The 11,449-nt window shown below is 35.5% G+C and overlaps 2 protein-coding genes and 1 pseudogene across 2 annotated transcripts; 2 read left to right on the top strand and 1 right to left on the bottom strand.

Annotated features, from left to right (window-relative positions):
- Nucleotides 1-2,490: 2,490 nt before the first annotated feature.
- Nucleotides 2,491-4,356, bottom strand: LOC120199521 (probable methyltransferase PMT21). The gene is made up of 5 exons (XM_039200575.1): nt 4,165-4,356; nt 3,884-4,094; nt 3,121-3,796; nt 2,930-3,007; nt 2,491-2,856 (listed from the first exon to the last, which is right to left on the bottom strand). Exons 1-5 carry the CDS (start codon nt 4,264-4,266, stop codon nt 2,631-2,633), a joined length of 1,293 nt encoding a protein of 430 aa, XP_039056506.1. The 5' UTR covers nt 4,267-4,356; the 3' UTR covers nt 2,491-2,630.
- Nucleotides 4,357-4,987: 631 nt separating this feature from the next.
- Nucleotides 4,988-7,233, top strand: LOC120199419 (annotated as a pseudogene).
- A 1,848-nt stretch (nt 7,234-9,081) lies between these two features.
- LOC120199418 (protein root UVB sensitive 1, chloroplastic-like) lies at nt 9,082-11,149 on the top strand. Its single transcript, XM_039200506.1, is given in 6 exon segments — nt 9,082-9,087; nt 9,574-9,781; nt 9,860-9,975; nt 10,362-10,538; nt 10,810-10,839; nt 10,841-11,149. Coding segments are annotated over 6 exon segments (783 nt in total). The 3' UTR covers nt 11,087-11,149.
- The last annotated feature ends 300 nt before the right edge of the window (nt 11,150-11,449 follow it).

The following is an 11,449-nucleotide window of genomic DNA, read 5'->3' as shown; positions in this document are numbered from 1 at the left end:
AATGCTTTCATCTTCTCATGTTTTTATCTCTTAATAAAGGGATAAAAATATCTTTCATGACAAATTACCCTTTTGCCCTTTAATTCTTTAGATAATTACTAACAACTTTCAGGAAATATCCTCAAATAAATCATTGAACTATTCAAGTATTCTACTTTTATTATCAAATTCTGAAATTTACGATTTAGTCACTAACCCGTAGTTTGGGATGTTACATGAAGTTTGTCCCATATTTCTTTGGCGGTTGTACAAGATAAAATTCTTCCGTATTCATCTGGTCCAAGAGCACAAAATATGATATGGATGACTTTGGAGTTGAGTTGAAACATTCTTGTCTCTCCTTCACTCCACAATCTTGGATGAGTGAGAGGCTTGATGTATCCTTCTTCTACGGCATTCCATGCTCCCATGTCACTTGCTTGAATGAAGTACATCATCCTATTTTTCCAATAGGCATAGTTAACCCCATTGAAGAAAGGAGGCTTGTTGACGGGCATTGAATCGAGATCGGAGTCGAAGTTTAAAGTAGAGGTCATTGATGACTTTGATTATCGATGTAACTCTTCCCGAATCAACTCAAGAGGCGATTAAACCTTCAAATGAGTTAGACTCTGATACCAATTGTTGAATTAATCGATCGATGAAATCGGCCAAGAGGGGGTGAATTGGCAATTAAAATTTTGGTGGAAGCTTTTGCAGAAAATTGAAAGTAATTGCACAGCGATTTACAGTGGTTCGACTTTCTCAACAAAGTCTACGTCCAATACCTTAGCTATCCACACTAAGGATTTTCCAACAAATTAACTAATTTGTTCTTTCTTTTGAGGCCAAAGAGATAACCTTACAACTCCCTCAAGAATTGTACCCCAATTCTTGAGAACACTCTTTCTCAAAGAGAAGATTACAAATTTCGCAAACTTACAAGAAAACCTCACAAGGTAAGATGTTTGCACAATTCTAGAACAAAGAAAGAACACTCAAGAATAAATATAATTGAGCACAATAAGTGTTCTTGAAAGCAAAATGAATATTGAATGAAAAATAGGCTTGAAATTCTCAAACTTGAGGTTTGATGCTTTCTCTTTGATTCTCTCTTGATTCTAGTTGCTTGATGTTTCTTGTTGTTGATCAATGGCTTCTAAGCTTGTTCAAATACACCTTGAATCACTTCTGAACATTGGGGATCATTAATGAAGTTATTGGAGCCGTTTAAGTGTGAAAATAATTAATATTTCTACTTGGAGCGTGGGGGGAATCGGTACCCCCTCATGGGGAATCGATTCCCTAATTGTAAAATTCAAATATTCGACCGTTGAACAGTGGGGGGAATCGATACCCCCTGGGGGGAATCGGTTCCCTCCAAGCATACTGAAATTTCTTGTAGCAAAACCATTCAGGGGGAATCGGTACCCCATTGGGGGGAATCGGTTTCCTCTGGACAAACTGTAATTTTTTGCTTTGAAACGGTTCGAAATACTTTGTAAAATTGTTTTGAAATTATTTTAAGATTAAAATTTAATTTTACACTTTAGTAAGGATTTAAAATGAACTTTGAAATACTTTGAGTAATATTTTGATATTCAATTTAATATATCGAATATGCTTAGAAAAATCATTTTCAAAATTAAAATTCTTTTAATTTAATTTGTTATATCGAAACATCAAAATGTTTTCAACATAAGAAATGAGCATTCAATGTCAAATAGATAAAAATTATCTTTGAACATATATATTCATAGTCACTCAACTCTTAAAGAAATTATACTTCAATTTAAATTTCATATGAAACATCTTTTTTTTTAACTTAGGTTTTCTCTTAATATTTTTTGTGTCGTATTCTTTTTTCCTTTTGATTTTGTTTAGTTGATTGCAACATCAATATTAATATTAGTTACAGACTACCAATAATTATTAATTTTTTGTAATATGTCATTTGTTTCCCTTTTTTTTCTTAAGTTCTTTTAATTAAATAAGAATTTCATTCCTTGTGACACTTTTTTTCTTAATTTTTTTTTGCTCTTGTGACACATGTTTTCTCTGCTCTGTGAACTATCAATTTTGATATGTTTAGATACCTAAATTTTCATTTTTTTTCTAAAAGTTAACGTTAAATTTTGAACACGATTATTAAAACGAAACAAAAACTAAATTTTAGGTATGAGCTTGAAAAAATTAAAAGTTTAGACACTAAAACGGGTCAAAACTGATAATTTATGTACTAAACGCATAATTTACCCTTACAAAAATATATGGGTTGAATAATACAAAAAACAAGAAAAGGAGCAAAGATAATCAATTAAAATACAACATTATCATTTCATAACCCATTTTCTTTTGGACTTCTCCCTTGTATTTGAATTAGTTAACAACAAATAATATACAAACAAGAAGAAAGGCCAAAAAGTGAAGATAGCAATATATCAGGACCCTCTGTGTGTGTATATATATATATATGCTTTACAAAGATTATATCTACAAATGAACAAAATGAATTTGGAGATTCTTTTGGTTTCTTTGGGATATCTGATTATCCTTTCACAGTATGGAACTTCCTTGTTTCTGCTTCCACTGTTGGGAACAATAATTACAATTAACCCAGACGAGGAGAGTTGTCGCACTGAATTTTTGGATCATTGTTTTGTACTGTTGTTAGAGGAATACCACAGTGTTTTCCGGCATACTAATATCTTCTCCTTCTCCCCACCTTCTTCGGTATCTTCTTTCCGGCAGTTGCACCTCACTGCCTCGGCGATGGCACCGATAGCGTCCATGAAGTAGCTGGACTCTCGTATTAGTGCGTACCCCTCGGGACGAAGAATTCGGTCCATTTCCAGCAGCATGTACTTCATTTCGCACCTGGGAAAGCGACTATGATTTTTAGAACATGATGCATCAGCGAACCATTTGATATGATTCGGAGTTCGATTACCTGTGGCTCTCAGCGGTGAAGAGACCGTCGAAGTGTAGAAGATCATACGTCTGAGGATATGTCGAAAATGCTTCGCACCTACGAACGGAGAACAAGTTAAAAGTAAGACCTTGGAAGCAATCATAATGCAGTCTTTGAGCAGCATTTGTATGCAAAGGATTGAGAATTCATGTTTATGTATTTGAAGTTACCAATCGTGATATGTGCCGATGAGGCCCCGGTCGAAGATCACGGGTAATGTGTCGGCAGCATAGGACGAGACAACGTTCATAACCCACAAGGAATCGTTGATGAGACCTGCAGCTAAGCCTCCTAAATCTGTGTTCATGTCCATAACATTTCTTATCTGCTCTGTCCCAAGTGCAGGGAGTAACTTCTTATAGTGCTTGGTCCTCACGTTCCACTTGTTGGCATCACGCTTTAAAGCAGTGCTACTCCCACCGGGAACATCCGAAATGCGCTCGGGTGTGACTTTCAATCTCTCTGGACACTTTGGCAGGGAGTACAAGGATGTTCTCTTGAGCTTTGGTCTCGGAGCTACAACACATGGGCATAGCGGAGTGTACCATGCTGAATCAGGTTCGATACTGTCATCGCACTTGGGAGGATCGAGATCAGGGCTAGCAAGCTTCTCATAGCAGCTACTGTCTGAAGATTTCTGCCACACAGCAATATCATCCTGTTTGGCATAGACTGTAAAGCACATTGAAGACAATAGGTCCTGCAACTTCTCGTAAACGTCTCTCTGCTCTTCCTCGGTTGTATTCCATCCTTGATAGCGGTGTTCATAGTTTATAGGAGGGCCGGACAAGACCCAGAAACCACCGGCACGGAGTATGCGGTGAACTTCGAGGAGATAAATTCCACCTGAAAGCAGGAGCATCTGTTGTTTTAAGACAAGGAAAAGGCCTTTGAACCAACAGAGTGAAATATCAGATAATGCCTATCAATTACCAAATTCAATCCAAGGAATAAGACATCTTGAGCAATGAGCCATATCGAATGAGCTTGAAGGGAAAGGAAGGCGCTGTGTAGAAATGACACCAATGATTGCAGGGATCCCACGTTCTAACGCGAACTGGACCTGAGCTTCATGATTATCTCTAGGAGCAAGTGAAATAGTCAGAATCCCGCGATCTAATAGATCCCCTCCCCAACTTGCAACCTGGAAATACATCGATTAAACGAGTGAGCGGCGGAGATAGAAGAAGCATGACTAGTTTATGGCAACTCACCCCACAACCAGTATCAATTGCAGTTCGAACAGTGCCGTCTCTCATTTCAGGGATCAGGTCTTGCATCAAGTTCACGTATGCACCCACTCCTTTGGGGAACATGGTACCACCACCAGGAAAAAGGAACTTGTCCCCTTGTTTCTTCAGCCAATTTTGATTAGACTTTTGCTTGTTGATCCAATCATACGGGACGTTCCTGGGAACAGACCAACATGTTATAACACATCAATCGACCCTCTAAACATAACTTATGGCACAAGTATATTGCATACCGGCAGCATCTCTGGTTTCTCAAACATTTGCTGATCATTGCTTTATCAGGTAAGCCTTTGAACTTGTTTCTTTCTTTTCCATCTTTTTGTTGCTTTATTAGGTAATTTCGTGATAATTGACCTTTTTATCTTTTCCTGCTCCTAGTAATTTAATTTGCTAAGTGGGTTTACTAATTTGACTGTTTGGTATCTCTTAATCGATGGGGAGAATTAGAATACAATGGTACTAGTATAATTATAGAGAGACAGAAGAAACATTATCCGTTTATTCTTTACGATCATCAGGTATGATCATCACCATCATGATCACAAGGACTTGAGGAGATGGAGTAGGACCTCTGCTGCTACTTCAACTTCTGCTTCTGCTTACCCTCTCTTTTCCAATCCTAATGACTCTTCCTCCCGTCAATAATTTGACCAGGAGGTTGATCTTCATCTGTATATTATATATGCATATATGCTGTTCATCCATTCTGGATACCTGCATCACCATGTTAATCATCTTGTTATTACATTTTCTTTCTCTAATATTCTGTTTAATTCCAATTACAATGTCAACATCTCTAAAGACTGCCAGGGACAAGTTCACTCGGGAGATCTCCTTTCACTCCAAAGATGAAGACGTCTCGCTTGCTAAGGTACATATATAATGAGTGACGGCTACCTGAGTGCCTACATCGTCTTATTTTTTGTTTGACAAACGGTGCTACCCAATAGATAATTTATATAGCCTTCACTAGTTCATTTGAGGTGTTGTTGCTTCGTTCATGCTCTTGAAGCGTAAGTTGGAAGTTTAATTTTGCTTGATATCTTTCTTTTCTTTTTTTTTATGTAGGCTTTGCTTTATGCTGCAGCTGAAGATGAGGCATTCATGGCTTACAACCAAGAGATGGACTCTCGTTCCCTTCTCAATGAAAGGATGAATGTTTCTTTCTCATCTGATACCAAAGAGAGGGCTACTGTGGAGCAAATGTCTTTGGGTGGAAAGATCATATCTGAATGGCTGAGTGAGTTAGACGCGATTACTAAATAAGTCGAGGCGGAGCTAGTTTCAAGGGACATAGGCTGTCATCTGGTTGAAGTTTTGCAGGCAGTCAATGTAGTTCTTTTTGAGTTAAGAGACTTTAAAAGAACCCCTGTTCTTGTAGACTCTAAGCATTCATACTTACACTCAGTGCTGAGCTCTGGATGTGGCAGTGGTAACTTTCATGCAATAAGCCTCGTAATTTTGATCTAGTGACACTGCAATGGTTTTTCCCACTGTAATATTTGTTTGCTAACCATTTTTTCGTCAGTTTAGGCAGTCCCATAACATGATCTTATTAATTGCAGCAACTTTGGTTAGCATAATTTACATTGAAGTTTGTTGGCGACTCGGTCTAGCTATCGTGGGGTCTCGTGTCGGGGAAGATTTTCTGATATGGCCACAGACAGCATAGCCAGAGGTTACTTTAATCTTGAAACTTAATGTCTGCATTTTATTTTCATGGTGCATGATTCTTAGTTCAGACCTGTGGTGATGCATCGTTATTCGTCTCGATCAATCCCACGGTTATGTTTCTGCTTAGAGACACTGCAAGCAACTCCCATTTTCTTCCGACTTGAAATTGGATTCACCTGTACACTTCTCTCTGTAGGAGTTCTTCAAAGAGACTCAGGACACAGCCTGTTCGCTGTTGTAAATGGAAGGTGTGTGGAGGACTCTAGATCAATGGCATCTGATTTAACTGGTACATCACTGTTAGGGCTTGAGATAGCTACAAACCGTGATATTATTGGGATCTCTCTAGCCAATTTAATTGTAAGCCCTAATCCTTATACCTAACTGTTTGTTCTTCTTAAATTACTTTCTTGTAAGCTGTCCATGCTTCAAAGTATACTTAACAAACTTTAAAAGAAATTTGCAGAGGCTTCACTGGAAACGTGCTTCGAGATCTAATCCTGGTTTGATGCTGACTTCTTCCCTAAGTCAGGTTCATAATACTGATGACAAAATATAACCAAATCCCTTTGTTGCGGCCTCAAGATCTTAGGTAAGTTCTAATTTATTTTTATTAATTTAGTAATATAACTTTCTGATAATTTCATGTAGAGTTGAGCAAAAAAATTGATCGACCCACTGCGAATCTAGAAATATTTTAAGTTGGCACATATGTATTGAAGACGAAATTTTTTTGTATGAGGTGGGTACAAATAAAATTTCAAGATAGACACCTTTAATAAAATGAACAACTATCATAAGAAAATTAGGATTCCAGGGTGGGCACTACATATATCCGCCACTGGACCAACCCGAAGTATTTTAACAATCTATGAATACAAGTTTAAAAATCATGGTTAATAATTTTCTTTGTATTTTCTATTAGTAATTTATTTTTTCCTCAAAAGTTTTAAATTTGATCTCTTCTAAAATATTATAAGTTTGACTCTTAACATAAAATCTTATATCCGTCTATGTACATAGGCTAGCTATGCCTATCAAGGCTTCATAAAGATTGTTGATTCTGCAGTCACATAATTGGTCCCTAAGGAGAGACCATGGCATGATGCTGTCTTATAATAGGTATGATTTGTGAAACTTCACAAAAGGTGTATTTTTTTTTGGAGGCCTGATGGAATGTTAAAAATAAATGGCAGGGAATATGGTAAGGGAGTGCAAGAGCATAGCATTTGCATGGCCTTGGCTCCGGAAGAAGAGGCTGAGATTCTCCAACCCTTTGTCCACAAACTACATTTAACGCGTCTGGAATCATCTTGGGAGACCTTGGGACACACGCCTCCATTGACCATCAAATGATTTTGAATATACTACTACCTTTAATCAACTTGATGTTTATTAGGTAAAAATGAATCAGAGGTATTTTAAAAAAATTAATGTTAACTTCATATTATTTTTTCAACTTTTTAATTCAAAAAATAAATTTAATATGATCTTTTGATCAATGTTTTTTTATAATTGATTGTTATGGTGTTGACGTGACAGTCTATAATACTCACATGATAATCTACAGTGGTTGATAACGTAACGAATGACATGATAAATGGATTAAATTGATAATTCAAACGTGACAGATGGACTGTCACGTCAGCATCGTTGATTGTCATATCTGTACTGTAAATCGTCACGTCAGCATCTTAACAATCAACGATGAAAACGTTGGTCAAAAGATCACATTAAGTTGGAAGACTATATTAAGAGGTAAAAAATAATACGTGTGTCACATTGATTTTTTCTCAAAAGTATAGAAACTTCTTATCCTTTTGGCCTTTAAATTAACTATGCAAAACAAGAAATATTATTAATACAAACCATATCTAATAAAATAAAATAATATAACTTTTAAAATTATAAATCCATTACCTTTCAAAAAAAATTAAACCCATTCGTATTACTTGAACATAACTTTTATTTATTTAAATAATTACTAATGCATATAAATGTTAATCATGTAATTCTTTATGGTATATAAGATATAGTTATGATTTATTAACCAATTAAAACTATAGATTATAAATAATATATTAATAGTTTAAATACAATAATAATGCATAAAATAATATGTTAAATATTATATTAGATTTTTTAAAATGAAGATGTCATTAGATATCGCATATGAATAAAAAATCATCGTATTAAATATTTTATCAAAGTATCATATTAATTGTTTCTAAAATGAGAATGTAAAAATCCGAAAAAAAAATTACGATAATAATATAATAAAAAAAATTGATCGAATGATGAACAACCAAAATTATTTACTCGAATAATGCATTTGTTAATGTACAAAGCTAACCCTAACTCGCATGGAATACCATGCGACACCAACCTTTTTCGTACAAGTTGCATTGTACTCCAAAATTTCATGCATGTGGACGGCTGATTCTTCATGCATTTTCCATGCATATTCGTGTTTTTTTTTCATGCATTTTTTTAGATAATGCTTTAGAATTAATCTATGGTGTTGTAAGGGAGTGCAATGCGCCACTCTTGGGACGCGACGAGAATTATTTCTTCCCAAGAATCTGAAAAATTTTATCGTAAAAACCCTTTTAGCGATCTATCATCATCATCGGTCATGTCTCCATCATGTTATTTGTTGATCGGCAACCCACACACGTTCATTCAAGAATGAAGGGTCCTCACATTGAAAGTCAAAGTGGGTAAAACGGAACATGCTCTTATTATTTTTAACAAAATGCACATGATGTCCCCAAACTATAATTCTCATTTTAGACTAGTTTCCAACTTTCATAACATTCTATAACCATCCTAAACTACCATTCCCATCTTATCTTCCGTTAACATGTTAATTCTATTAATTAAGAAAAATTAAAATATTTGTGAAGGCCTCGAGAATTAAACATGTGACCTTTTACAAATTTCTTAAAACCTTCAAAAATACTGTTTCACTTAAATTGTCCATTGTTGATTTTTTTGTCAAACTTTTTTTACTTTGACTCATTATTATTTGAAACTTGTTATTAATAAAAATATGAAAAAAAAATATATTTTAGAAATATTTAATCAAGTAGTTTTGAATTGTATATTTGATAAAAACTTATTTTTTTTAATATTTAAAATAATCGTGGTCAAACTTTAAAAATTTTGACTTTTAAAATGTCAATAAAAGACATTTTTAATGGGATGGAGGTAATATTATAGTTTTAAAAAGGTCACTAGTTCAATTCCTAATACCTTCAAAACATACTATTCTCTCACCAAAGAATTAGAATGGAATGAGACTGTTGGTTTGAGGATTGATATAAAATATTTTAATGTTTAGAGATTAATTTAGAATCGAGTTATAGTTTAGGGACTAATATAGGATATTTTAAAGTTTAAGGATCATTTTAGAACAGAGTTTATAGTTTGGGGACATCTTTTCAATTAACTTGACTAAAAATAAAAGCCACCTGCCGCCCTAACAGAACCTCCGTATAAACCCTCGCTTGTGCTCTCTCTCAGGCTCCGAGCCCTGAGTTGACTCACCACGCAAACTATGTTTATTACTATGGAATTTCACATACATAATAGTCCTTCAAAGTAACAAGGATGATTCGAAAGCGACGCTGCTCTTTATATGCGTTAGTCCTAGTTCAAAGTAACTGTTTATTACTATAAAAAGATTCATAATAGTCCTTCAAAGTAATTGCAAAAGGTGAAGCTCAGGGAATGGTGAGCAAGTCGATCGGAATTGCTCTTGGTATAGCATTGGCTAACTGTTTTGGCTCATCTACATCTTTTGCCCTTGCTTCATTCGGTGTGGTTACTTGGATCCATATGTACTGCAATCTAAAATCGCATCAATCTATTCAACTGAAGACTTTAAATCCCTATCGAGCGAGTAATGTATCTCTGCTAACGTTGTTGTTACATGGGAATTATAGTTCATTAAGGAATGGAAATCTTATTGTTTTAACAGGTTTGGTTTTCAGTGAATATCTGTTGAGTGGCCAAGCACCATCAATCAAAGAGGTCAATGCCGAGGAGCCGCTTTTTCCAGATTTACTGTTCCTGAATTTTATATCTGCAAACAGAGTGAGTTACTTTCTCTAGGTCTTTGAGATTCGGGTCAATTCTTAATGAGGTCTTTGAGATTAATTTTTTCTAGGTTGCCTCTCTGTGATTAAACTGATTTTCTTGTTAAATTAAAAGAAAACTTGCTTGAAGGGTTTCGTCTATAACTATACTTCTCTAGAACATGAACTTTTACCAGGGCTCAAGACTTCTAGTCCTTGATTGTTGCATTCAGCTCAAGCATGGGATACGATAATCTATCTTATCAATTAAACTTTCTAAAATCTGCTCGAGTAGTAAACTGGTCAATCCACAAGTGAAAAAAAATACAAAATCTTTTTCTAGAATTGATTGTAACAATTTCAGTATAAAATCTAAGAGATTCTGTTATGAATTCCCATTTTCAGGAACAGTCAGATGCTCTATCTTCCGAAGCGAAGCAGCCAGCTTCTGAAATTGAGGTTCGGCTGCAGTTGGGATCGAAACTCAGTGATGCTGTCAACAACAAGGAGGATGCACTGGCTCTATTCAGTCTGTATAAAGATGAAGGCTACATTCTGGCTGAACAAGAAGGAAAATTCTGTGTAAGTTAATAACTATTGTGGCTTTTAGCCTCTTTCCATTCATTCCACAAAGGCAACATACTTATTCCTGAAAGACTGAGCTCGGTTCCTTCTCATCTCGCCTATAGCAATCTTTTTATTTGCCACCCTTACAAATGCCTGAACACGATTTGGTCTATTAAATTTGTCGAATACTTTGCTATCGAAATAGGACAACCTCAATGATTATGTAGTGCTGTAGACTAGCTACTAGGCACCGATACTAATTCGAGATTCTTTTTGGGTAAACCAGGTAGTGCTTAAAGAAAGTTGTTCGCCACAAACAAGACATGCTGAAGTCACTTTTCCAGGTAAATTACTTGTACTGGTTGGAGAGAAATGCAGGGATTGAATCGAGGGGTGCCTCCAATGACTGTAGACAAGGGGGTAGGCTACGAATCTCTCTCGAGTACGTGCAAAGGGAATTCAACCATGTTAAAATGGACAGTGAATCAGTAGGTTGGGTAACTGATGGACTTATTGCAAGGCCTTTACTGAACAGAATTCGACCTGTTTGCGAGGCCGTATGAATCGACTGCCTCTTGTTGATGCGAGAAGGGATATCCCCAACGGTTTGATCTTTTTTTTGGCTTCAGAGAAGTAGGAATAATTTCACTTCTGAGTTCTAACAAATTATGGAGGTATTATTATTTAGTGAAATCTTTTCTTGGACGAATCGAATCTGTATGTTTCTTTTGGGTATCTTGTTTGAAAATCAGACTTTGCTCATAGCAAGTAGCGGCATGAGATGTAAATTATATACACCATTCACAATTTTATTGACTCTATTCTCTCCTATTAATTTTTCTCGACACTAGAGATGTTCAAATAGTCATTAATTATACATTGCAACAATCGATCAATAATCGAATTGAATAATCATTAATTAAACA

Source organism: Hibiscus syriacus, unplaced genomic scaffold, assembly GCF_006381635.1.
Source record: "Hibiscus syriacus cultivar Baekdansim isolate YM2019G1 unplaced genomic scaffold, ASM638163v2 tig00005459_pilon, whole genome shotgun sequence".
Lineage (NCBI taxonomy): Eukaryota > Viridiplantae > Streptophyta > Magnoliopsida > Malvales > Malvaceae > Hibiscus > Hibiscus syriacus.
Note: the sequence above shows the minus strand (reverse complement) of the source record. Positions and strands in the feature narration are given on the sequence as shown.